The sequence below is a fragment of the Ammodytes marinus genome (genome assembly GCF_949987685.1).
Source record: "Ammodytes marinus genome assembly, chromosome: 13".
Lineage (NCBI taxonomy): Eukaryota > Metazoa > Chordata > Actinopteri > Uranoscopiformes > Ammodytidae > Ammodytes > Ammodytes marinus.
In genome coordinates this window covers 23447708-23474744 of record NC_137217.1, presented here as the reverse complement: position 1 = coordinate 23474744, position 27037 = coordinate 23447708, and the positions used below count along the sequence as shown (strand labels likewise).

Sequence of the window (27037 nt, the reverse complement as noted above, 5' to 3'; positions counted from 1 at the left end):
ACATTTTCGCCAAGACACAAGACTCTCTTCATATTGCCTATTGCCTCGTTTCCACCGAGTAGAGCGGGTCGGATTGGGGCGGTTCAGTCCGGGTAGTTGGCTTTTCATTTGCCAAAAGTTGGGTAGGGTACGGTTTAAGCGCACCTAACCGCTCTGAGCCGCTCCTAATCTCAGTACTCCTCCGTAGGGGTACTAGACGCCTGAAAGGGTGACGAAAAGGCGGAGCTACACACTGCCGTCATTTGATTGGTCAAAAGAATAATTTCCGCCATGTGTAGTCATCTCGGCAAGAGTGAAGAGAGTCTTGTGTTTTGGCGAAAATGTGAGCACAGCACTGTTTATTGTGTGGTGTTTTTCCTCGTCAATAAATGTATCAGTTGGTTGCACTGTGTCCCACTGCTAGTCACGTAGCTGCCGCAGCCAGCACTGTTCGCTCACTGTTTCTATGAGTTGCACCGAGCCGTCTCTGTGTGTTTACGCCATAGATAGTAGTAAATAGCCTACACGCTCACAACAACACGGGGGGAATAAATAAAGAAGCGGCTGGCTGGCTAAACATACAGACTAGAATGGTTTTGTGGCCTAGGCTGTAAATAGGTTTAATAAGACTTTGAAAACGGCAAGTGAGTCAAAGAAAAACTGCTCGTCTTGGCGCCACCCCCAGTGGCACTTTCTGGTTACTACAGTTGTAGGTCACTTCCTTATTGGATGCCGGTAAAAATCGCTGAGGTTGGGGCTTGGTAGTCACCTCGGCTAGAGGGAAGAGAGTCTTGTGTTTTGGCGAAAATGTGAGCGCGGCACTGTTTATTGTGTGGTGTTTTTCCTCGTCATTAAATGAATTAGTTGGCTACACTGTGTCCCACTGCTACGATGTCACGTAGCTGCCGCAGCCAGCGCTGTTCGCTCACTGTCTCTATCAGTTGCACCGAGCCGTTTCTGTGCTCACAACAACACGGGGGGAATAAATAAAGAAGCGACTGGTTTGGCCAAGCAAAAACGAGAGACCGCTGGCTTGGCCACAGTTGTTCCACAGCCCGATAGTTTGCCCCACATTCTGGCGGCGGCTATCGCAGTCCAGCCTAAATCCCGCCCTACCAGTAGGCTAAGGGTAGGGTCGGCGGTGGAAACACCACCGAGATTCTTAAAAGTGAGCTGTCCCGCTCTGAGCTGCTCCGACCCGACCTGGCCCATCAATGAGGGAGCCTGGACAGAGAGTGCAGCCCAACCTGAGTCGCTCCATAATTAGGAGATTTAGACTGGATATCAGGTGTTCATTTCCCTGTTGCTTCTCAAAGGATGACATTGAGTGTGATGTTGATGAGGCGATGTGGCCAGACGCAAACAGGAGGCGGTATCCATAAAAGGATTCATAATCCAACCACCCAATTCCTTACAATGCCGTTTTTTTTTACCATTGTTCCATAATTTTACTGTAATTGTTTCTTAGTTTATACTGACACACTGAATTGCTTGAACTGCAGTCCTACCTATTCATTGTGTTTGTTTGAAATGGCAAAATAAACTATTCTGCAACATGTGTGTTAGCATTTGGCAAAAACCGTAAAGTATTTGTTGTTACTGTAGGTGAAAGTGTATGCACATGCAAAGGCATAATTCTACTGATAAAGCATTCATATAGTGGTTTGCATTTATACTATAGTGTTTTCCATTCTGCACACCAGTGTTCAATGAGTGCTAGAAATGTCTAGACATATGATGTGTGTTTGTCATTTGAAAAGAAAACACCATTTAGTGAAGAGTTAACATTGTTTTGAGGGTAAAGTGTGCTTTTGCAAGAGAAGTGAAGGATTTTGCATTTTGTGTTTGAGTTTTGAGATTTGTGTTTAGGGTTTTGAAAAAGTGAGGTAGTCTACCAGGAAATGTGTTTAAGCAATTGTGAAAAACTGTAATCAACTGTTGTGCCAAAGCAAATGTTTTCACGTAGAAAAACTTCTATCATACATGTTGATGAACTACCAACATATGAAACCATGTGATGCTGATAACTGAAGATTAGCCTGAAGTGCTAAGAGAGGTAGTTTTTTTCTCAAATTGTGGTGGTCGGGAAAAGTGAGCCAAATGCAGTGGGGGAAAGTGAGCCACTGTCTCACTTTCCCCCACCATGAGGCACAAGTTAAGTTTAGTCTTAAACATATTTTAATGTAATATTACATGACATATGTTTTATTTTAATGTCATACACATTGTAGAAAAGCCATCATGCCAAGGAAATACACTAGGAAGACGACCTGGGGCAACCACACGGAAAGAGCACCTTCTCACTCAAAAATTCTGCCAATGCCCATTTCTAGGAAACATCCTGAATTAATGGGAAATGTGTAAATTTGAGTGATAAATAATTTTAGCTCGCTTAGAGGGGAGCAAATGTAAAAAGTGGCTCAGATTACCCAGTTCTCCCCTATTCCATTTTTTGTATGATACCTTAAATTTACATGATATATTGTTAATATCAAACACACAAACTAAAAAAAATTATAAAAAGGGCCGGGGGCCCTAAGCAACCGCTTAGTTCGCTTATGCCTCGGGCCAGCTCTGCTGACCACTGACCACTATAAGCGGCCGCGGGTGGGTAACTTGGAGGCAGGCTGATCTGCCGACCCAATTAGAAGCAATGTATGGTAATGTTATATTCTATAGTATCAATTCATTGGCAAATTTTTATTTGACATGTTCTTGGACAGCGAACGAACAGCTTCGTCCGATGGTGGGACTGGTCTTCCACTTTCAAAACAATAATACATATAGGGGAGAACGGGGGAATCTGAGGCATCAGGTAATGTGAGCCACCCCCTGTATCTAGGCAACGGAAAACATTTGTGGTCATGTGAGATATACGTTTTTAAGCCCCTCTCATTTCCCCTTGGCCCTGAAAGAGAGGACCTCATGGTGCTGTGGTAAGCATGTTTTTGTCACCAAAATAGGTATTTTGCATGTAAAAGTAAATTTTATTGCTGTCAACTTAATCAACTGTTGTGCCAAAGCAAATGTATTCACGTAGAAAACCTTCTATCATACGTGTTGATGAACTACCAACATATGAAACCATGTGATGCTGATAACTGAAGATTAGCCTGAAATGCTAAGAGAGGTAGTTTTTTCTCAAATTGTGGTGGTGGGGGAAAGTGAGCCAAATGCTGTGGGGTAAAGTGAGCCACAATCATATTTTCACTGCCCTTTGTCTTGAAAAAAATATGCTAATGCCCATTTCTAGGAAACATCCTGAATTAATGGGAAATGTGTAAATTTGAGTGATAAATCATTTTAGCTCGCTTAGAGGGGAGCAAATGTAAAAAGTGGCTCAGATTACCCCGTTCTCCCCTATACAGTATATACTTTTTTTATATTTTGATTGGGTGGGCAGGCGCACATTTGGGTGAGTATTTTAGTATCAAAATTTGAAAATGTTTGGTCAGTTTTTTAGTATTACTTATGAGTTTTTGGATTCATATTACTGCTGCATTCATTTGTATGTTGCATTTTGTTTCCGTAGATGTTTAAGTTTGAGCTCATTTTGACTTCTTTAAGCAATGCGCCATGTTCCATAAAATCATTATATGTTTGTTGAGTTGTTATCCTGTGTGTGTCATTATTTTAATTAGTAGGATATTTTATCAACCCACAAATGACCACTCAATTCTTCTCTTTATTGTAAGAAATCCTATTCCAAATCATTAACTGTAAACTGTAAAGCTGTCAGACAAAATGCAGTGGAGTAAAAAAAAAAGAGTTCAATATTTGCCACTAACACATAGGGCCGGTTTCACAGACAAGGCTTAAGCCTAGTCCGAGACTAAAATGCCTGTTGAGCTGGATTAATTCAAAGCCACTTCCACAGACTGAGTTTAAAATAGTCCTAGATTAAAGCTATTCTGGATTAAACAAAGCCAATTGCAAGACTGTCGACTAGAGCTACTCTAGTTCTAAATTTGAGTTTAAATTAATCCTCCAAGGAGGCAGGTTTAACTTCATTTTAGTGGTGTTTTTGAGAGAGCATGGACTATTTGGAATATCTGAATGAAGACCAACTCCCACTGCAGAGGCCAGCCAGAAGAGTACTTGTGGATAGGTCTTATTAACATTTATTTGATGAACTTACATTTCAAGACCGCTTTCAATATGGAAAATGCACTGGAAATAACAACTTTTCTTGAGCTTATTAGATGGATGCATTTAAATTGAAGATGTATTCAGCATAATAAAATGAGTGTCTAAAACAATTCTGTTTTCAAATGTGGTTGTTGTGATTTAAAATACTGACACAAATGAATAACAAAATGACAAAACACAACATGAACACCTTTTATTTTCTACTTATATCTTCACTGTGATTAGTAATCACAATTGTCTCAGTACTGTGTCTTGTTTGAATCATAGCTCTCTCTTCCAACTTCATGTCATACAGTTTATGCTCTCTGGACTTTCTTTCCACCTCTGTCCCCACCCAGAACCCGTACTGAGTTTGGGAAGAGGGCTTTCATGTACTCTGCTCCCACCGCCTGGAACACTATTAAAAAAACACTCAAATTGCAGGAACTCATCACTAAGAATGATTTTTAAAACTTTTCTCATTGCCTCAAAATTGTTCTTCTTCTTCGCCTTCTGGAATGTATTTGTCTCTGTTTTCTCATGTCTGTGCTTTCTTCTTATGTTTGTCTTATATTTCATTCATTCTAACTGCTGCCATTTTCTGCCAGGCCTTGCTCGGCAAAGAGGTCATTTGACCTCAAGGAATTTTACCTGGTAAAATAAAGGTTAAATAATGTCCAATTCCACCTGTAGAATTTTCATTTTCATGTCATACTTCCTCCAGATATTGCATTTTCTGTTCATGGAATTCTCGGGCTAACTTTCATGCAACGTCATTTTTTGTCCTTTGTTGAAAGGTTGTGGCAAGCTCTTCTTTAAGGCGAGATTCGGGTTTTTCCCCAGAGTCTATCAGTGCAGATATCATTAAATATAATGTCAAAATTATAAATGAGAAAGATGTGAAATACCGATACTAATGAAGATAACCTGAAGTTGGTGTATTGTTCTCTTAGTAACATTTTCATTAATTGAATTTGTTGCAAATTTCGGCCCAACTATTTATTTGCTCAGTCCCAGCAGTATGGCTTTTATATTCATTAACCGGATGGTTTCAAACTATTTATTTAAGAGATTTTTTTCAAATTCATTAAAGTTTATTGACGGGATTATTTTAGCCTCTGCCATTGTTTTTTCTCACAAGCAATGGTGTTTCTGCTCCACTCTGGGTTTTTATGATCACCGTTGGAACAGCAGCACGTGTTCATGGGCAGGTGTTTACAATCAGGCTTACTTACCTTACTCCAGGACTTCATAGTCTCAGACAAACTAAGCCAAACTTAAGCCATATCCATGACAGTGATTTATACGTCCCAGTTTAACTAGTCCACATTAAGGCCTACTCCTGGCTTAATCTAGGCCCTGTCTGTGAAACCGGCCCATAATGTAGTAGAAGCATAAAGTTGCATACAATGAAAATAATTAAAAATTACTAGTATTTAATTGATCCAGTATATCATCTCCTCGCATATAAACTAAAATAGAAAGGTAAAAATACAGTTAAGGTAAGATAAACAAAAAATAGTGTCCTAAGGGAAGTTATGGATGGTTTAGGAATCTCAGTTTATGGATCGGGCCTTCTGTGAGGGTCTGTCCCCATCACCTCATCCATGTCACACACAATGTTTTCCTTTGCCAGGCAATAGGGAAAATATCTCCTTCAAAAGCCTGGACTGCGCGACCAACTGTCTTTCAGTGACAGTTGGTGTTGACGTATGCAATGTCCACATTTTGGAGGCTACTGTGACTCTCTGCCCAGCCTCCCTTATTGTCAGGCCATAATCTACAACACGGTCCACCAAAGTGGTCCAAAGATCACCAGATAATTGTCTCTATATCTGTCTGTTGCTATAGTCAATTATCACAAGGTAGATATACACAAAGTTCACTTACACATTTACTTAAATGTGTCTTTTCACATAACCCCTCTCACACCACACTCCAGAGGGGGTCCTAAGGTTGCCTGGATCCTTGTTTGTACTCATCCTCCATACTGCTCTTCCTCACCACTAGAGTACCCTTTTCCCACCGAGGTCTACTTATAGTGGCTCAGACTCAGACGGTTTGGTATTTACAGTTTTTCACAATTGCTTAAACACATTTCCTGATAGACTACCTCACTTTTCAAAACCCTAAACACAAATTTCAAAACTCCAACACAAAATGCTAAATCCTTCACTTCTCTTGCAAAAGCACACTTTACCCTCAAAACAATGTTAACTCTTCACTAAATGGTGTTTTCTTTTCAAATGACAAACACATACATCATATGACTAGACATTTCTAGCACTCATTGAACACTGGTGTGCAGAATGGAAAACACTATAGTATAAATGCAAACCACTATATGAATGCTTTATCAGTAGAATTATGCCTTCGCATGTTCATACACTTTCACCTACAGTAACCACAAATACTTTACGTTTTTTGCCAAATGCGAACACACATGTTGCAGAATAGTTTCTTTTGCCATTTCAAACAAACACAATGAATAGGTAGGACTGCAGTTCAAGCATTTCAGTGTGTCAGTATAAACTACTGTACTGTACAGTAAAAAACAATTACAGTAAAATTTAATTTCATTTTTTTTTTCATTTTTCATTTCATTTTTTATTTTATTTCAGACATATCAAAAACAATACAAAACTAAATGAAAAGCATAAAAATACAATAAACAAAATGTATGTTTACAGTTTTTCACAATTGCTTGAACACATTTCCTGATAGACTACCTCACTTTTTCAAAACCCTAAACACAAATTTCAAAACTCAAACACAAAATGCTAAATCCTTCACTTCTCTTGCAAAAGCACACTTTACCCTCAAAACAATGTTAACTCTTCACTAACTGGTGTTTTCATTTCAAATGACAAACACACACATCATATGACTAGACATTTCTAGCACTCATTGAACACTGGTGTGCAGAATGGAAAACACTATAGTATAAATTCAAACCACTATATGAATGCTTTATCAGTAGAATTATGCCTTTGCATGTGCATACACTTTCACCTACAGTAACCACAAATACTTTACAGTTTTTGCCAAATGCTAACACACATGTTGCAGAATAGTTTATTTTACCATTTCAAACAAACACAATGAATAGGTAGGACTGCAGTTCAAGCAATTCAGTGTGTCAGTATAAACTACTGTACTGTACAGTAAAAAACAATTACAGTAAAATTAGGGAACAATGGTAAAAAAAACAGCGTTGTAAGGAATTGGGTGGTTGGATTATGAATCCTTTTATGGATACCGCCTCCTGTTTGCGTCTGGCCACATCGCCTCATCAACATCACACTCAATGTCATCTTTTGAGAAGCAACAGGGAAAGGATCATCTGATATCCAGTCTAAATCTCCTAATTATGGAGCGACTCAGGTTGGGCTGCACTCTCTGTCCAGGCTCCCTCATTGATAGGCCATGATCTATAACATGGTCCACTATAGTGTCCCTGTTGTATGTGTCTCTGTCTGTTGCCTTCTTTGTCCTCGTCCTCCTGTCGCTCTCTCTCCTCCTCTTTCCTTGACTCTTACTGTCTCAGAAAGGAGCTGAGCTCACCTGGGGTCTATTTGTAGTGCTAAGGTTTAGACTGATTGGTATTCAATTATTTATTTATTTTTTCAAGAAGTGTGTTGGAGAATTTCAAACAGTGCAAAAGGGTTGTAGGGTTGGTGCTTTGGTTTAGGGCATAGTTACAAAAGTTAGAGGTTGTGATGCTGTGGTCATAGCACTTTTAGTGTTTACAGTATTCGGCAAAAACTGTATTTGTACCAAAATGTGCAGTCTACTGTAAATCACAGCAACCAGGAGCTCATCTCTGACCCTTCTATAGCTAACTGCACAAAAGCCTTTTGAGTTTAGAAATTTGATCGGCAGTGTGTTCTGTGTGAATACCATGAGAGAGAATTCAGGAAGAGTGTGCAAGATATAGAGAATTGTGTGTAGTGTTGTGAAAAATGTGTGTTTTCGAATGAGAATATGAGTCTAAGGCAGGAAATGTGTTTGGAGTTCAGCAGAATTGGTTAAGCAGTTGGTAAATTAGTTTCAGATTGTGCACATTGTGTCTGATGTTCCAAAAAATGTGTTTAAACAATTGTGAAAAACTGTAAAGTTTAACTTATGTGATCATACTGTAATATCCAGCTTTATTGATTATTCTTATGGCTCGTTTTTGTAATGTGACTAATGGTAGCAGTGAGCTTTTGTAAGTGGTCCCCCAGACCTCCACACAGTAATTTAAATAAGGTAAGATCATTGAGCAGTAAAGAATATGCAATGATTTTTTATCCAATATATGCTTTGCTTTACACAGGACTAAGATGCTTCGTGACAGTTTAGATTTAACATGTTTTATGTGAGGTTTCCAGCTGAGCTAACAAAAATTAAGGAACAATGGTAAAAAAAACAGCGTTGTAAGGAATTGGGTGGTTGGATTATGAATCCTTTCATGGATTCCGCCTCCTGTTTGCGTCTGGCCACATCGCCTCATCAACATCACACTCAATGTCATCTTTTGAGAAGCAACAGGGAAATGATCACCTGATATCCAGTCTAAATCTCCTAATTATGGAGCGACTCAGGTTGGGCTGCACTCTCTGTCCAGGCTCCCTCATTGATAGGCCATGATCTATAACATGGTCCACTATATTGTCCCTGTTGTATGTGTCTCTGTCTGTTGCCTTCTTTGTCCTCGTCCTCCTGTCGCTCTCTCTCCTCCTCTTTCCTTGACTCTTACCGTCTCAGAAAGGAGCTGAGCTCACCTGGGGTCTATTTGTAGTGCTAAGGTTTAGACTGATTGGTATTCAATTAGTTTTTTTTTTTTTTCAAGAAGTGTGTTGGAGAATTTCAAACACAGTGCAAAGCATAAATCGTGTTTTTAGGGTTGGTGCTTTGGTTTAGGGCATAGTTACAAAAGTTAGAGGTTGTGATGCTGTGGTCATAGCAGTCACTTTTAGTGTTTACAGTATTCGGCAAAAACTGTATTTGTACTAAAATGTGCAGTCTACTGTAAATCACAGCAAACAGGAGCTAATCTCTGACCCTTCTATAGCTAACTGCACAAAAGCCTTTTGAGTTTAGAAATTTGATTGGCAGTGTGTTCTGTGTGAATACCATGAGAGAGAATTCAGGAAGAGTGTGCAAGATATAGAGAATTGTGTGTAGTGTTGTGAAAAATTTGTGTTTTCGAATGAAAATATGAGTCTAAGGCAGGAAATGTGTTTGGAGTTCAGCAGAATTGGTTAAGCAGTTGGTAAATTAGTTTCAGATTGTGCACATTGTGTCTGATATTCCAAAAAATGTGTTTAAACAATTGTGAAAAACTGTAATTGGTTTTTGAATGTTTTTTCTTTTTTTTCAAATAATGTGAAAAGCCGATCATGTGTTTATATTTTTGGTGCTTTTGTGTAGGGCATGGTTACAAAAGGTGTCAATGCTTTTGTCATAGCATTCCCTTTTAGTGTTTAGGCATTTGACAAAATGTGTAATCACTTTAGAGTAAGAATATACGACTTGCTGGCGCTAGCTTTTGCTATTCTGGGAACATACTTTGACGTACTGGGCCAAACTGAGCCTAAGATCCAAGAGTCAATTCAGATGTCAAAATAAACTTGTTAAAAAATATAAGACACCCTAAAGTTTTAAAGTGTTTACTTGTGTGAAGCAGCATTTTTAATAACTGCTTCAATTGAATCAAAGTGGCATTCTTCTTATAAACACAACAGTGTTCAATAATGTTTGAGTAAATGAACTCCATGGCACCAAACTAAGATGAAAATTTTTCTTAACAGAAATATTGTAGCTTAATTAATAACCTCAAAACCATAATTATGCAACACGATAAGTCGAATCTGGAACTTTTTTTTATGCTCATAAAATAATAATATGATAGAGTAAATACAGCTTTGTGGTGTGAAGCGTGGATATAAACCATCAATCCCCCAATGAAGAAGCACATCTCAAATTGTTTTCCAGACTTTTAATGAACACACTCACACACATACATACGGAATCACACTTGGGTTAGTGTATCAAACACATAATACTGTACATGCACAAAATGCATTGATGGTGCTGACATGTTTGCCCTACTTTTAACCCTGCATGATTTGGCATGGATGTTGATTGGAAAAGAGGCAAAGTAGATTGTATTTTGCATTGTGCATTGCTCTTCTCATCCTAGACTGGTGTACTTTCTATGAGCTATCATCTATTAAAGACTATTACAGTTGGTATTCTTTACTCGGCGGGCAGGTATTTGTCCAGGTAGACCTTGATGGCGTCGATGGCATCGCTCAGGCCGTCACCGACATGGGGGCGCATGTAGTGTTCGTAGGCTCCCAGCACTTTGGTACGGGCTGTGTCTACCAAGGGACCTGCTTCCTGGCCCAGGCCGCTGCACATAATCAGAGAAGACAGATTATTTAAAGAAATCATCACTGTTAAATACATTCATTCTGCTAGCTCTATCTTTTTGTGTGCTTGCAATAGAAATTGTGAAATCTAAAAGTAAATTAGTAATATTTCAAAGCAAAATATGCAGTTGGAGTGAAAACCTTTCTTGGCATTAGCAGCTGATCAACATTAACAGTGGTCCCTAAATGAATGACAGTGAAATAATGGGGGTTCTTCACTCACGTGGCGACCCTGACAACGGCTTGGAGCTCGGGCCTGCCCTGCAGAGTCTCGACGTAGTCCTTGACATTCTGTCCGCTCGGGTTGTCGCCAGCGCTCTCCACCATGGGAGCAGCAGCGGCCTGCAGCTTGCCATAAGCATTCAGCAGCCTCTTGTAGAAGACGCTCTTCATGGCATCATACTTGTCAACAAGTTCCTGTGATGGTGCAGGGATCTCACACAGGCTCACGGAGACTGGAATGAAATTGGGATAGTAAAAGTGTTTGTTTAGAACCAGTGCTATAAGATTATCAAATGCTCATCAAAGTCTACTCATTTAGAAGAATTATCCATGCAAATGCTCACATTGGAAGAATTATCAAAACAACTCTTTATGTGTTTGTGTGTTAATGTGACTTTAATGCCGAAGAAAAGCTGTTTGCAAAATCATATTTCTTGGACCGATTTACGGTGTAAAATGCTGTTTGCTACAGCAGCTCAGGCTTCTTAAAAAAATCTGTCTTTATCTTTCATGTCTACCACATCTAAAGCGATGCAAGAGCCACAGCAACTGTGTCCATTAAATTATTGCAACACATGCATATGCACTTTTGAAAACAAGGAGTGCAGAAACATAATGTCTGCTAAATGAAAAGTAATCACATGTAATGTCCATTGCTTAAATTGGCTATTTTCTATTTGTATCCCCTATGACCACACAGTACTCAAGCAGTTAATCAAATCCATACACTGCAGTTTTTTTCCCATTGTATCGTTGTGTTGCCTTACCCTGCAGAGCGAGGATCAGTGCCAGGACGATTTTTGTATTCATGTCTGGAACAAAAGAAAAAGGAAAAATACTTAAAACTGAACTCTCCGTTGGGTGAATATATTTCTTTTGCATAGCTCCACATGTTAACACTAGGAGTAGAAAAACAAGTTTCTAAAACTGCAGAAAATCACTCATATGTGTTCAAAATGAGGTGTCGTACTCGAAACTATTCAGAAGAGAAGCAGCTGCATAAGGAAGAGTGATTACCTGCTGTTGTGGTGGATGTACAGATCCAAGAAGTGACAGTCTTCTCTGAGGGTGAGTTGTCTGTAACTCGGTGCTCGCATCTGGACAGGAAGATATAGGGGGGGACTGCAAACAAACGTCATCTGATGAGCATACACACACCTACACACACACACGCACGCAAGCACACGCACGCACGCACACACACACACACACACACACACACACACACACACACACACACACACACACACTTTCACCTATACACACGTACACCTAAACAAAGTCCAATGTACATGATATTAGCTTTAAATGTTGTATGAGGAAATACAGCTTAGTGGTTATGCAACGTTCCTTTAAATTGTAGGTTTATCTATATTCCTATGGTGATAGCGGGAAAGTGGTGAGTTTACAAAATGCCATAGTGCATGTACAGTAATATATAAATCCCAATGCTCATGCGGCAAAACAATTGTTATTGTATTAAAGATACTGCAAAGTATATTAACTCATCAACTTATCATCATTTATTCAACAGATCGTCAGAAACATTTAGTGATGATCTAAGTCAAGTGGTCAGCTGGACAATCAACCAGGACCCGTCTAGACACATTGTGCTGAACCCAAAGGAATGCATGCGGAGACTTCTGCCTTCACTTTCACCCTCATAGCCGGAGACAGACTGCATGCATGGAAACAAATGATCACTTCCATGATGTATTTTATAATTGAAAGGCTTTCCTTTTTCCTTGTGTGTTTTTTCTTCTTAATTTTTGTCCTGTCCTAATGTCTAGAGTTTTGCAAAAAAGTATATTTAAATGAGCACAGCGGCAGCCATGGCAAAGATTAGATGGTCCAGATCATAAGAAATATACAATGCTATTTTTTTCAATAGCAGAAATTAATTCAAGTTCTTAAATATCTGTTCTAGGGGAATGTCACCTAAAGCAAAAGTGCATGTTTTATCCAAGAAGCTATTGAATTACGAAAATAAATTATCAACAAGCTTGTTTCAAACAGCACCATCTACTATAGATTAGCTATGCATTTGATATAGCTCCCTGGAACCTTAAGAAATGACAAGTTATCAGAAATGAGTGGAAATAATCATAGATACTTCATATGGACACAATATTAATTCATTGTCAGAATTTTTTCTTTATTGTTGAGGAGTTTGATCATCTAGGCTGGTTGCCTTAAATGGTGAGTAGTCCTGGATGGTTGTCTGGATCTTCTCCCACACAGAACCTTTGACATCAGAGGCCCATTCAAAGTAGATGTGAGTCACTGGCTGAATGTTTTCTTCATAGTAAACACCAGCGAAGTCCAGTGCTACTGCACCAATATCCTGGACTTTAGTTTTGGCTCCCCTATGAGATGCAAAAGTACCCAAATAAGTAACAAGGTACATATAAATGTGTACACGCCAAGGTATTGTTCAGCACACAAACAAAATAATTGAACATACACATAACTGGTAATCATTTACAGAAAAAGTCCAGCTCGCTAACATAGCATTAATGAGCTGCTAGCTGTTAATTGAGTGGAAATACCTGGCTGAATCAAACAGACTCTGCAGTATTCCCATAGCCTCAGGTTTTGGTGGGGCCGGTGTCTGTGCCAAAAGTGGGCCACATGCTGCAAAGGAGTGTGCTTGGCAGTGAAAAAGGAGCAAACACGTAACAAGAAACACGCTCAGAAATAAAGGAACTGAGAAATACGATTTAGAATAATTACTTATAAAGCCATACCTTGCATCAGCAAAATGAGACCAAAAAGCTTTTTCAGATGCATCTGACCAAAGAAGAGAGAAACACAAAAAAAGTCACTGAAGATTATTCCATTTGTAATTTTGTAATGCTTCAATTATCTATCAACAAAATCCATTAGCAGCTCAAGTTAGATGTCACAACTACAACCTATGGTATTCTAAGCACATTAAGTTACATGATACTGTTCAACTGTGTTTTTTCAATTTTCACTCTCTTTTTAACAATACAATTGTCATAATTATCTAATAAAGTCATGTATTTAAAACATTAATTATTTTAAATCACAAGAAACATATGCAAAGAAGTGACAAAGCGTATTTCTACCTTTTCCTCTGGCTGTGGTCAACCACGTTGAATGAAAACAAGTGTTATCAATTTATTTTGTTTGTCTTAGAATGACCGCAACAGTGTGTACATTGGTCTAGATCGGATGACCGCTCTTTGAGTTCCTTTTTTTTTTCTTTGGTTCATTACAACGTTTTATTGGCAAAAAACAAACAAATAGACAGCAACGTGGCAGGTCTCTGACTAAAATGTTACAAACACAAATAATTGATTTATTTCTCTCGTTCTGTCTCCCCATGTTTAAGAAAACACACATAGTTGGACATGTTCACATAAAGAAAGTGTACAGACTGACAGCAGAACATTAAGGTAAAAATGTTTCTGCAAAAGGCAATACTTTTTCCTTGTTTGATGTTTGATGTTTATTTGAGCCACATTAGGGCTACTGGTATCATCCATCACAGAATGGTATGTGATTTCTTTATCCGTGTTAAATGTTAGCTTAAATGTTAGCTGTATTACAATGTTAATGGTGGCATCGAAGTAGAGACACATTGTTTTTTTCAGGTCCGAAGATCTTGAACTCTTGATGTATTTTCAAGATCAACATGAGCGGAGTTCAATAACTGTCCAAGCGCCCTTTGGATCAGATATCTCAACCTAATTGTGGGTTTGCTGATATGTATACAGGCCAGTCAAAGTCTCTGTTCCTGCTGGAGAGATAGGGGGATTTAGTAGAGACTGTAGGCGGGTGAAATAGATAAACATTTGCAGTCAAGCAAAGCATTTCTGTGGCCATAGTTCATGGCAAAATCAATTTCATCTTGTCAGTACTTTGGCTCTGTGCCTACTCCATGTTCTGAATGCCTGGGGACGACTCCACGCTTATGCCGAGATTATAGAGTTCAGAACGACGTCGCACTTACAAACTGGATCTCACAGCTGTCTAAACAGATGGGATCAAGAGTTTTCCTTGTTTTTAAAATGTGTGTCAGGCCTTTAAACATCTGTACTGTTCTACAGAATAAAAAATGTGTGAGAGCATGAGGACATTTACTGCAGGCTCCCACTGTGAACCAGAAAAGTTATATTTTCTGAAAATATTAAACACCTATTTGAAGGCCATATTCGAAACAAAGTACCTAGGCAACTTTACTAACTTATAGTTATGTCAAAGGAATAGTTCAATATTTTTGAAGTTGAGTTTTGTGGTGTACTTAGGCATAATTAGTTTGTTAAGCTTATGGAGATAGCAGTCAGTGCAGTCACTATAAAGAGTTTGGGGGAGACGTCGCTGTAGCTGAATTCAGCATTGTACTGTTGCATAGGGGGCCAGAAGAAAAAGGTTTTTACTCCATAAATATAAATGCTAATTTACAACCTAAATATCCGTTCAATTGTACACTAAACTGAGATTTTTTTCCACGGTTTTGTTTTGTCGCCAGACACATTTATTTTTGTTTTCAAGTCAAGAGGTTGATTGTCGGAGTTATACAAAAATAAAGGGCTGTCTGGCAGCAAACTAAAGCTGTAAAACTCAGTTTAGTGTACTATTGAATGGATATTTAGGTTTTTAGGTTAGAATTTATATTTGTGGAAAAAAAACTTTTTGTACTAGCCCCCTATTCAACAATACAAGGCTGACTTATGCTACAGCAAAGTCTCCCCCAAACTCCTTAAAGTGACAGTGCTGATCGCCATCTCCATAAGGTAACACACTAACTATCAGGGGTGGATTACTGCACGGGCACACCGAGCACAGGCCCAGGGGCCCAGGGGCTCAGGGGGGCCTTAGCCAGAGATACTGATAGTAACTTTTCATGTTGCGTAGTCAAAGAGCTCAGTCACTCATGTCAATAACAGGGTCCAAAAAGGAATAGCCTAAATATAAGGATACTCATTAAAATGTAACAAGATAGAAATCATTATGGGCCCATCAACTAGTAGCAGAGAAATTCAAAAGAAAGTTAAAAGCAACAGCATTAGTAGTTCTGTCTGAGGGGCTTCATTAGGGGCCTTGAAGGCCCCCTCACACATACAGAAATAAGCTTTCTATATTTATGATGTACTGTTCATAATAAGTAGCTATCCACCCTTTATCTGTTGAAATGGGCCCCTCCATCATAGAACATGGGTCTGCAGACCAATCTACTGTACTGTTTTTACAGTTGCAAAGTAAAGAGTGCTGCCTGTCTGAAAAATAATGTTCCTTCTGCATCTCAGGATTTGATATAGCCTCTAAAATGTCCTCTCAAAGCACACCAGATTGATGTGTTTTACTTTAAAAAGGTAAAAAAATAAATCCGGGGGGACATGCCAAGGACCAGCGTCCCTCCAACAGTATCCCAAAATCCTGTGGGAAACACTGACTTCCTTAATATGTTTTTGCCATTAATTGTATGTATCTGTGTGGAAAAGTCAGTGTACCTGTGTAAAGGGGGGCCCTTTAAGAGTTTGTGCCCAGGGGCCCATTATCTCATAATCCGTCTATGCTAACTATGCCTAACTACCCCATATAACCCCACTTCAAAATGACTGAACTATGCATTTAAAGGTTAAATTATAGTGTATGCAGTATTTTTGCATTAACTACAAAAACTTAACATATCATCAAAGTGGCCAGGTGCTTTACATATACAGTTTTTTTTTCTCGATTGTCTTCATGCAATGGTCACAACTGAAGCCATGTGTTCAAAAATAATCTTCACACAGTCTGCAATTCCAACATGCATTTGTGCGATGCAGTTCATCTCGCCTTCAAAACTCACTCAGACCAACAAAACTCTTCATATGTCTCTCCCAATATACTCGTAATATAGGGCCATACACTGGCTACATTTGTCAATGAGAAAAACACACTGACACCTTTTTTGATGACCGTACTTTATTATTTAAACAAGAGTGATTGAAAACTCAACATTTTGCTTCAACATCTTCCTTTTTATTTACTCATACAAAACAAAACGTTACCATAAAAAAAATTGAATTTCCAGGGCTTTACTTACAAAAAAAATCAATAACATTTTAAGTTTATTCTCTCATGCAGTGTAAAGCTGAGTTGAGATTTATAATCCTCCCTATCTTCAGTATTGGGCCATAAATGTTTATCTCCATAACACCTTATATTTTATCTGGTGATGCATCTGGGAAAATATCTCCTTGCATGTCTAATGTGAAGTGTATCCACAACCAACATTCATAGCATCCAATAGAAATATCTGATCATGTGGATGGTGGTTGCAGACATTCCACCATCAGCCTGAAAAGCTCCTCTTTGGGGTTAAGAAAAGGGGAGTATGGAAGCCGAAAACCAGTTTGTGATTGAACCCCACTTTAGCACAGGCAATTATGAAGACAGGATAATTTTCTTACCCTTCGATTGCTATCAGTCTGCTGACACACATTTTGGGCTTTGAGCTGAAATTGCAATCAGCTGTGTATTTAATTCTACATATTGGCAATAATATTCTTCAAATATCACATTATTTTAAAGGTTGTTGGGTATATGGCAAAAGAGCTATTTGATTTTGGTAAATGTGGTTATTGAATGCATTTTGTGTGAAAGAAATAGTAAAAGAACCACAGTTTGGACCACAAAGGACTTCCGTATCGCTGACGGTTGGAAGAGTTTAAAAAAGAAAGTGCCTTCAGTTGGGACAAAAGCACAAATGCAATAGAACAACCTGTAGTCTCACTAGGAAGTCGATTTTCCCTAAAATCTTAACAGTTGATGTTCAAACTTTTAAACTCTAACATGTGAAGTTTATTCTTTAAGTCGTCAAACAGCTGAGAGCGATGTGCTACATTACTGACTAAGAAGTAGCAGTTTATTTGATGTCTTAAACAAAGCAAAGTGAAAGTGATTTTTATACAGCTCGGCCCAGACTGCAAGTGCAATATAATGATATTCGGGTCTGTGACCTCTGTCCACCTGCCGCTGCCCTCTTTCACTCTGTTCTCTTCACAGGAACACATTTCAGTGAACTGGGGCAACTGGTGGATTATTAACGCAGCATAAACAGTGACTTTAGCCCGTGGAGTTGTGAAATTACAGAAAATAAGCCATGTTGGCACTTGCCCTTTGATACCACAAATCAACTGTTATCTATCAGTTGCTGCTGGCTATTATTTGATGAAAGTGATCAGCTTTAATAATGAATGGTAGGCATTCATATGATATTGATCCGATTGAAAATGATCAAATCATTGGGACAAAGTGCTTCCACATCCTTTTACAGTATTGGTTAGTTCTTTCAGACAGCTTCAGCTAATTCAAAACGCTGCTCGAGTCCTCACTAGGACCAAAAAGTGGATCACATCACCCCAGTTCTGAGGTCTTTACACTGGCTTCCTGTCACTCAAATAGTTGATTTCAAGATATTGATGTTGGTTTAGAAAGCACTGAATGGTTTAGGGCCAAAATACATTATTGATCTGCTGATACGTTATGAACTGTCCAGAGCTCTCAGGTCGTCTGGGACACGTCTTCTTACAGTCCCCAGAGTTAGGACTAAACAAGGAGAAGCAGCTTTCAATTTTATGCACCAAACTCCAAGAAAACTTGAGGTCTGCTGCAACTCTCAGTTCTTTTAAATCAAATCTGAAAACTTTTCTGTTTCCCTCTTAACCTGTAATTTCTTTCTTTTATTTCTAATGTGTATTCTATACTTGATGTATTTTAATCTGGATGTGTTTCATGACCCTGTAAAGCACTTTGAGTGGCCTTGTGTCGGAATTGTGCTATATAAATAAACTTGCCTTGCCTTAGTTAATTAATCTTTTATTCCTTCATGTCCGCTTTAAAATACTCGTCTTAAAAAGGGAGAAAAAATACTCATTAATGGGTGAGCGAGCTTGATTACATATTTTATAAGAAGGCCAAATGATTAGGTTTTTAGTGCTAGGAACCCGAATGGATATGGGTTTAATACAGTATATGATGCTGATTGTCCTCTGATTGCATGTGGAGACATGTTTAAAGTATAAACTTCAAGCCTTGAAAGACCTATTTTGGTCAACAAATATTCCAATTCCTAGACTTTCCATGTCGGCCTTCGGTTAGATCCCACAAACACACACACACACACGCACGCACGCACGCACGCACGCACGCACACACACACACACACACACACACACACACACACAATTTTGTACTTATTTTAGATCCTGTTTTAAACTCTTAATGATAAACACTCGCAGTATCTGTTTTTCTCTCTCTTTCTCACTGGCTATGTTTATTTTGACCAATATGCAATTAAATACCAAGGACAACTTGTTTGTGAAAACCTACTTGGCTCAAAACTTGATTCCCATTGCGTAATGTGTTTTTTGAAAATGTTGATCTATTTTTTTCAAGCCAATGGGTAATAGATAGAATAGAAAAGCAGAACATTTCTGCTTTCACTTAAATTAAGTGCTCTGTCTGTAAATCTTAATCTGTTATAAATAAAAACAAAATCCATCATAGACAAAAAAAACATATATACATAGGGGAGAGTGGCCTAAGTTGTGCAACTTTTCACTCAAAGTGACTTTAAAGTAAGGCCTTGACAGTAAAGTCTCCAACTCAAATATGTACATATATTTCAGGGTGTTGTGCATCCCTGGCAATAAAAACTTTGGATCTGGAATAAACTGTTGAAGAAATATAGCTTTCGGAAAAAAAGTTGTCTTGATGCACAACTTGCCCCCGGTGTGGTGTAAGTTGTGCGGTTGGAGAGAATACCATGGGGTGAATTGTGCCATTGATATATATCTCATAAACTGTAATGCAAGACAAATCCATTAGACAATCACTTATTTAAGGTGTATTTAAAGTAAATAAAGTAAATAGTTGACGAAGATTGAAGGACAATTTTCTTAAACAAGGCCTCTAATGGTTTTACCTGCAAAGCTCACAATGACAAAGTCACCATCATCATCTTTCTGGCCATCTGAACTCTCATCAGTGGTGTCGTTAAGTGGAATTGAGATGTCACTCTCTTCTGAGCTACTGTAGACAATCACTTTCTTTTGGTGACCAGCGTATACAGCCATGCCACTGGCACAACTCTCAGAAATGTACTTTGCACTAGTTGCTCCGTGCTTGTGGAACCAACTGCCACCTGACAAATGTGATTCCCCTATATTTCTGCCTTTAAATCAAGGATCAAAACTAGTGGTGGGCCGATAACGGCGTTAACGGCTGCGTTAACGCCAGACTCTTATCGGGCGATAAAAAAAATATCGCCGTTAATCTCTTAATTCCACCTCCTGTTCGGCTCAGGGGAGATGCTGTTCGCCGTCGGGGTGAACCCCCTTCCGCACGTGAAGACTCGCTTCACGTGCGGGAAAGCTATAGTGTGAGCGGCCACAGCTTGTATTTTGGTCATATCTAACACTGGACTGCAGGCCTATATAAAAGTGTTGTACCTTTGCTTTCTTTGGGTTAAAAAAAACTTCATCAACTCAGTATCCGTCTAGTCCAAAAAAACTCTGTCAGCTGCTGCTGCAGACGGTGTGCAGACGTGCTCGGAGAATCGGCATCGGCGCATCAACAGTCATTCAATGCAGCGGCAGTAATCATACAACCGAACGGTGTAGAAAGTCCCGTCAGTTAAAAATAGTGATCCAGATTTTAAATCCATGTTAAAATCGGAAGGATATAAAGCTAGTTAGCTTAAAAAAAGTAGCAAACATGTCAACTGTGATGTGTTCAGGCCGGCTCAGTAATATGATTGATGTGTTCAAATGCAACACAAAAAAAAAGAAATTTGAGATTTTGGCGAAACTTGTTTTCCCAGCAAGATAAAATAGATAGTAAAGATGGAATGGAATTATGACCTGTTTAATGTCCTATCTAGAGCTATGATCATATCAGCAATTAAAGCAATAATACAAGTTCTATTTCAACAAAATAATAGAAAATTATCAATTTTGATATCAATAAAGACTTGGATCGTTAAGGAGTCTTGAAAATGGTATCAATATCAATACAAATTAACTCTCCTGTCATCTGAGAGAAATTAAGATGATTTAATTTTTTTAACCGTTAGTATTTACCGGTTAAAAATATTATCGGTTGACTGGTTTACCATGGACATCCCTTATACTGTATAAATGTATATCATACATTGTATGTTTTTTTTTGTGTTATCCCAGTTAAGTTTATTATTAATTTTTTTATCATTTAATATTACTTTTAATAGTTCCGGGACGTTGGAGCAATAACCTGGTGTTTTGACACTTCAGTGTGCACTGTGAATTTGAAGTAATGTTCAGTTTTTGAATAAAGATGCAGCATTTACAAATGTTTATTTTTTTTATCCGATTCATCGATTAATCGAAAAAATAATCAACCGATTAATCGATTATTGAAATAATCGTTAGTTGTAGCCCTAAACAATTCATCGTTACCTCTTATGGCCTACAGTTCAAAGTTCATGTTTAACTGAATAAACAGTTTGTAAACACAAGTACATCTTGTTGAACATTATTTATTTTCATCACCAATTATCATAGTAGAACAGCTTCCTCAAGCAGTTTGTGATGCATGTTGGAAACAGGAGATGAGCCCCTGGTCTGATGCGCCACCTGGCTTGAGAAACACGTTCTCAAAGACTTACTTTGAGTCATTATTTAGGGAGCACACACATATTATGAATGAATTCAAATGAGCCATTTTAATCTAGATTAATCTAGATTAATTTCAAAATTAATCTAGATTAATCTAGATTAAAAAAATTAATCTATGCCCACCTCTAATCAAAACCCATATGTACACCCTGGTGTTTCCTCCCCATTAACATCATATGTTGGTAGTTCATCAACATGTATGATAGAAGTTTTTCTACCTGAATCAATTTGCTTTGGCACAACAATCAATTAAGTTGACAGCAAGAAAATGTACTTTTACATGCAAACAAATACATTTTTGTGAAAAAAACACGCTTACAACATCACCATGAGGTCCTCTCTTTCATGGCCGAGTGGAAACGAGAGGGGCTTGAAAACATATATCTTACATGACCAAAAATGTGTTCCATTGCCTAGATACAGGGAGACCTACGCACAATTTAGTTTGGGACTTCCTCTCATTGTAATGTGTTGCCACTTTGCCTGGTAATATACCCACCTGTGTATTGTAAATATGGGTTTAAGCTTACAAAATGCACAAATAAGAATATAAGGGCTTGTAAATACTCTGTGTGTGCTATTCTTTATTATTCCATATGAGGAACTTCTAAATAGTGATATCAAAATGGTTGAAACATCCGCCATGCAGGCACGTACTAATAAAAACAGCATGAATGAATAACTGCTGCAGCATGAATACATTTATATCACCTTCATATACTGACCCCCACAAGTGATCTATTTAAAATTGCATTGCTGGCAGACTGTCCGAGAATACCTTGTGAAGATATTTATCCCAGTTTGAGTTGACTTTCCATCTTGACTTAAATGTCTCATTCATCTTGTTAATTTTTGATTTTTTTACCACAGAATCCTGGGAGTGCTTGTTTTCTATGGGAGAGTAAATTAATGACGCTTGTTGTCAAAATCTCCTCCTGATCTGCTAGCTGTACGTACTGTGTGTGCAAACAAAACCAGTGTCAATACACAGTTGGTATGTAACCCCTTTGTTTGCATACCAGTTTACCGAGCCTAGGCCGTGTATTAACACCATATTTTCTTTCAGAGCACAAACAGTATGGACAGGTAGCGGAACATGAGGAGATAAAAAAGCAAAGACATGATAAACAGTGGCTAACTAAATCCTTGATAAATGCTTGCAAAAAGAAAAATACATTGTACAAAAGATTCATAAAAGCAAGGACACCAAAGGCGGAGTTAAAATATAAAATCTATCGTAACAAGCTAAATAGCATTCTCAGAGACTGTAAAAAGAAATATTATGGTAAGTTGTTAGAAACAAATGCAAATCAACCCAAAAAATTGTGGGATATAGTAAATACAGTGTAATGTACAGTGAAATGACAGCAGACTATGTAATTATCCTCAGTATTTCCATGAAAATAACGTTAAGTTTGAATGCATGAACACTGCGGTAAATAAACTAAATGAATTTTTTGTTAATATTGGACCTAATTTAGCAAAAGGGATCTGTGGGAAGAGTGTAGGGGAGTCTGGCGAAAATGAAGCGTCTCTTCAACACTCCATGTTTTTGAAGCCAGTCGAGGCCAACGAGATAAGGGAGATATTGCTCGGAATGAAAACAAAGACCTCTAGAGACGCGCTTGGGTTTCACATGAAAGTAATCAAATCAGTGCAAGAAAGTATTATTAAACCCCTAGCACACCTCTTTAACCTATCTTTTCAAACAGGAATTTTTCCTTCTAACATGAAAGTAGCTAAGGTTATACCATTACATAAGAATGGTGATGAACATTCATTTACTAATTATAGACCAGTCTCACTTTTAACACAATTTTCTAAAATTCTGGAAAAGTTATTCAGCAATAGACTTGATGAATTCATTACTAAACATCAACTTCTGTATGACAGTCAATTCGGCTTTAGAAAGAATCATTCCACCGCACTGGCCTTGGCTGAATCGGTAGAAATTATTAGTAATGCTATTGATCACAAATTGTACTCTATAGGAATTTTCTTAGACCTCAAAAAAGCATTCGACACTATTAATCATGACATCCTTCTTAATAAACTGGAGAAATATGGCATTCGAGGTTTGGCACATGACTGGGTCAGAAGTTATTTACATGACAGGAAACAATTTGTGAAATTAGGCGAGTTCACATCGACATGCTTAGATATTGTTTGTGGGGTCCCTCAGGGGTCAATCTTGGGGCCGAAATTATTCCTGCTTTATATAAATGACATATATAAAGTGTTGAAAGTCTTAAGGTTGATTTTATTTGCGGACGACACAAACATCTTCTATTCGGGGAAAGATCTGAATAATATGGTTGAGATCGTAAACAGTGAATTGACTAAGTTACATGGGTGGTTAAACCGAAATAAGTTATCACTAAATTTAGAAAAAACTAAATTCATGATGTTTGGCAGGAGAGCATCAGATGTCGCTGTAAAAATCAAGGTAAATGGGATTGAAATTCAAAGGGTCAAGCAACACAAAGTCCTAGGGGTAATAATTGACGATAAATTAAGCTGGAAACCACAAGTTAGCCATCTCAGGGGCAAAATAGCCAGGAGTATTTCTATACTTTGGAAAGCACAACATTGTTTCAATCAAAAGGCCTTGCTTGTATTATACTGGAGTTTAGTTTCCTCACATCTGCATTACTGTGCTGAAATATGGGGAAACACTTACAAAGGTACATTGCACCCATTGGAGATTCTTCAAAAGAAAGCAATACGAATTATTTACCAAGCCAATTACAGGGCACACACTAATAACTTTTTTATTGAAGGCAGAATTCTCAAATTACGTGATGTGGTAAATTACCACACAGTACAAATTATTTACAAGGCTTCAAAGAAAAGCCTTCCTAACAGTTTACAAGCAATGTTTGAAGACAGAGAAGTTTCGCATGATTTAAGAAGAAAAGGTAAATTCACTGAGAAAAATATACGGACCACACTTAAATCCTTTTCAATATCTGTAAATGGTATTAAGCTGTGGAATGGACTTGATGAAATTGTCACAGGGAGTTGCAGTTTGCGCAATTTCAAAGCAAATTATGTTTCAAAAATTATTGAAAATTACAGACTAATAACCTGAGCATAATGTCAATGTCACTTTCATTACAATGTTGTAACAAATAATACAGGCCAGCAGACAGACTTGTTTTGGAATACTTTTGCAGAAGTGTTTAGACTACCAGTTTAGTAATGGAACAGGCCAAATACAAGGCCACTTGACACTTTATACACTTGGCATTGTCACAGAAAAACTGAACTGTGCTGAACTGATTTTAAAAGCTGAAGCAATTAGATTAAAATTGACTGTGTATTGGACTGCAGATTCTTAAAAAAAAGCATATGTATATATGTATATATATATATATGTATATATGTGTATATGTGTATGTATATATATATACATATATAGCTATATATATATAAAAAATAATGTTTTTTGTTTGTTTTATTTTTATTTTGTAACAGTAATCTGTGTATCTGAATCCGAATTTGATGAAAATGGGGGCGGGACCTGATAAGCCTTTGGCTTCTTCCGTCTCCCTTCGGACAACACAAAGTATGATGTATGAATATTTGCAAGAGAAAATTGTGTATTGTGTGGAATTGTCCGAAAGAATAATAAATAAATAAATATTCACAGATTTTGACAAAAAGTGTGTTCCAGAATGGCTGACTCCACCTTTTCAATTAAGTGCAGACCTGTTAATTTGTTCATAGAACAGTAAACAGAAGTCTCTTTTACTTCAATTCAGTACACATGAGAAGTTATTATTTCTTTACACTGAGTAGTAATGATGCAATGACAGGATTTATATATTAAAAAGGAACATATTTATTTGTTGATATCTTCAAATTATAATAAATTTAAGAAACCAAAAAGAAAAACATCTCTTTTTTACAGAGAGGCAATGTAACCATTTTGTCAGTTCAGCAGAGATGTATCATTTGACACAGTGTTCCGGGGCCCAAGACTGGAGAGGTCAAAGGTCAGGGACGTGTCAGAGGCCGTAGACTGAGTCCTATCTAGTTGGTGAGTTCCCCAAACTTGCTCTTTGCCCTCTCCAACTGCGTTTCAAACCAGTTCCTGAGAAGGGGAGAAAAAGATGCATATATATATATATGTTAACTCTGTGTTACAAAGTGTGTGTGTGAATGCACTTATTTGCATTGTGTGAGGTGTGGGTGCCTACTTTGAGTTGACTGCAAAGTCGCTGGTTTGGAAGTTTTGGTAGGCAGTCTTGACCTTCTCTCCCAGATTCTTGGTCATCTCAGTCACCTCCGCGCCCAGGTTATTGAACTTCTCGGCCATGTTCACCTCTTCCTGAGCCTCTGCAGGTGAGAGTGATGGGCAAAGACAGGGAGGGTTATTCAAACATGTAAAAAGAGGGGGGGTGGGGGGGGCGACTTAGCACGTACATTTTAAGGACGTAATTCATCATAGGCCTACCTGTGTATGCGACAAAAGCCAGCAGCAGCACGGCAACTGCAAGGTACAGTCTCATCTTGGCAGCAACACCCTGAGGGGGAAAGACAGCAGAGACCGGAAGCTGTTTCATTTGTGCACAAGTTTCCATCAATCGAATATCCATATGGAGAGAAATTGTATTTTTGCTAAAAGTTTTTACTTTTTGTCTAAAGTGACGACTGGACAGATCCCTTTACGCCTAGTCCATTTGAAACAATTTCATGACTCATAGATGAATTTCTCACAATGTATCTGTAGTGGAATTATCTCAATTATTTATTTATTTTTACCCTTAGTACACCTATTAACATGCAGATGTCGCTATGACATCAGTAATAAAATACAAGTCCCGTCAGGCTAAGGCCAAACTCTTGATACTTGAGAGATATTTGAGTGCTCTTTCTTTGTTATCAAAGCTATAAGACTCAGCGTCATTGTCCCTTAGTTAAGATTGTTACTTATAATCTTTTTTTTCTTCAGTTCTATAAAATGATGCAGATGAAATATGAAATACATACCTGTTTTGCTTCTGAAAAGAGAACCAAAAAAAATTCAAGTGTTTGTGAGAGCTGATGTGTGTTCCTCCTTATAAGCCTGCTCCGTTCTGTGAGGGTGACGCAAAACTCAAAAAAACTTCTGTCAACATGTACACGTGGTAACCTTGGGGTGTCACTGCCCCCTTTATTGACCAGTGCCGATGTGATTGCATTAGAAGAGACTTATTGTGAAAAAGACCACCAATGAAACAATCGACCCCTTGAACAAATCAGCTACGTGCCTGATTGCATTATGCTGGAAGAGTATTTTGATAGGCAGCGCACTGATGAGATTTATCTAGACACAACTCATGATCCACCACTGTGGTCAGCATTTAAATATTCACATATAATTTTAAAAAAGAGTGTGATGGTCCATTTCCGATGTATCAGAATTGTGCCCCAATTGCAGATTTATAGTATGACAGAAATTCAGGTATTTCATCAGAACCCAGCTCGTGATAATGTTAAGAACTGTATTTTTTACAGTAAAAGGATCAGAGTTTATCTCTTAGCTACAACAGTGTCGCCAGATAAGATGAGTTGTGATGTGTAGAAGGCACATAGTTCAGCCCTGATAGCATCACTGCCAATAGAGGCCGAGCT

At 38.1% G+C, this 27037-nt stretch overlaps 2 protein-coding genes across 2 annotated transcripts; both read right to left on the bottom strand.

Moving 5' to 3' along the window:
• Positions 1-10138: 10138 nt before the first annotated feature.
• On the bottom strand, positions 10139-11829 carry apoa2 (apolipoprotein A-II). The gene is made up of 4 exons (XM_080040060.1): positions 11766-11829; positions 11516-11560; positions 10750-10981; positions 10139-10507 (listed from the first exon to the last, which is right to left on the bottom strand). The coding sequence occupies exons 2-4, from the start codon at positions 11556-11558 to the stop codon at positions 10351-10353; spliced, it is 432 nt and encodes a 143-aa protein (XP_079896186.1). The 5' UTR covers positions 11559-11560; positions 11766-11829; the 3' UTR covers positions 10139-10350.
• Positions 11830-25389: 13560 nt separating this feature from the next.
• On the bottom strand, positions 25390-26494 carry apoc1 (apolipoprotein C-I). The gene is made up of 4 exons (XM_080040202.1): positions 26414-26494; positions 25878-25947; positions 25621-25759; positions 25390-25514 (listed from the first exon to the last, which is right to left on the bottom strand). Exons 2-4 carry the CDS (start codon positions 25930-25932, stop codon positions 25454-25456), a joined length of 255 nt encoding a protein of 84 aa, XP_079896328.1. The 5' UTR covers positions 25933-25947; positions 26414-26494; the 3' UTR covers positions 25390-25453.
• Between the last annotated feature and the right edge of the window lie 543 nt (positions 26495-27037).

Bases quoted from the DNA above. Each gene is read 5' to 3' on its own strand.
- apoa2 (XM_080040060.1), bottom strand. From the start codon at position 11,558: ATGAATACAAAAATCGTCCTGGCACTGATCCTCGCTCTGCAGG. The intron at 10,982-11,515 runs GTAAGGCAACAC...ATTTCATTCCAG, and splicing joins ACTGATCCTCGCTCTGCAGG to TCTCCGTGAGCCTGTGTGAG. The intron at 10,508-10,749 runs GTGAGTGAAGAA...GATTATGTGCAG, and splicing joins GCCGTTGTCAGGGTCGCCAC to CGGCCTGGGCCAGGAAGCAG.
- apoc1 (XM_080040202.1), bottom strand. From the start codon at position 25,932: ATGAGACTGTACCTTGCAGTTGCCGTGCTGCTGCTGGCTTTTGTCGCA. The intron at 25,760-25,877 runs GTAGGCCTATGA...TCTCACCTGCAG, and splicing joins GGCTTTTGTCGCATACACAG to AGGCTCAGGAAGAGGTGAAC. The intron at 25,515-25,620 runs GTAGGCACCCAC...TCCCCTTCTCAG, and splicing joins GACTTTGCAGTCAACTCAAA to GAACTGGTTTGAAACGCAGT.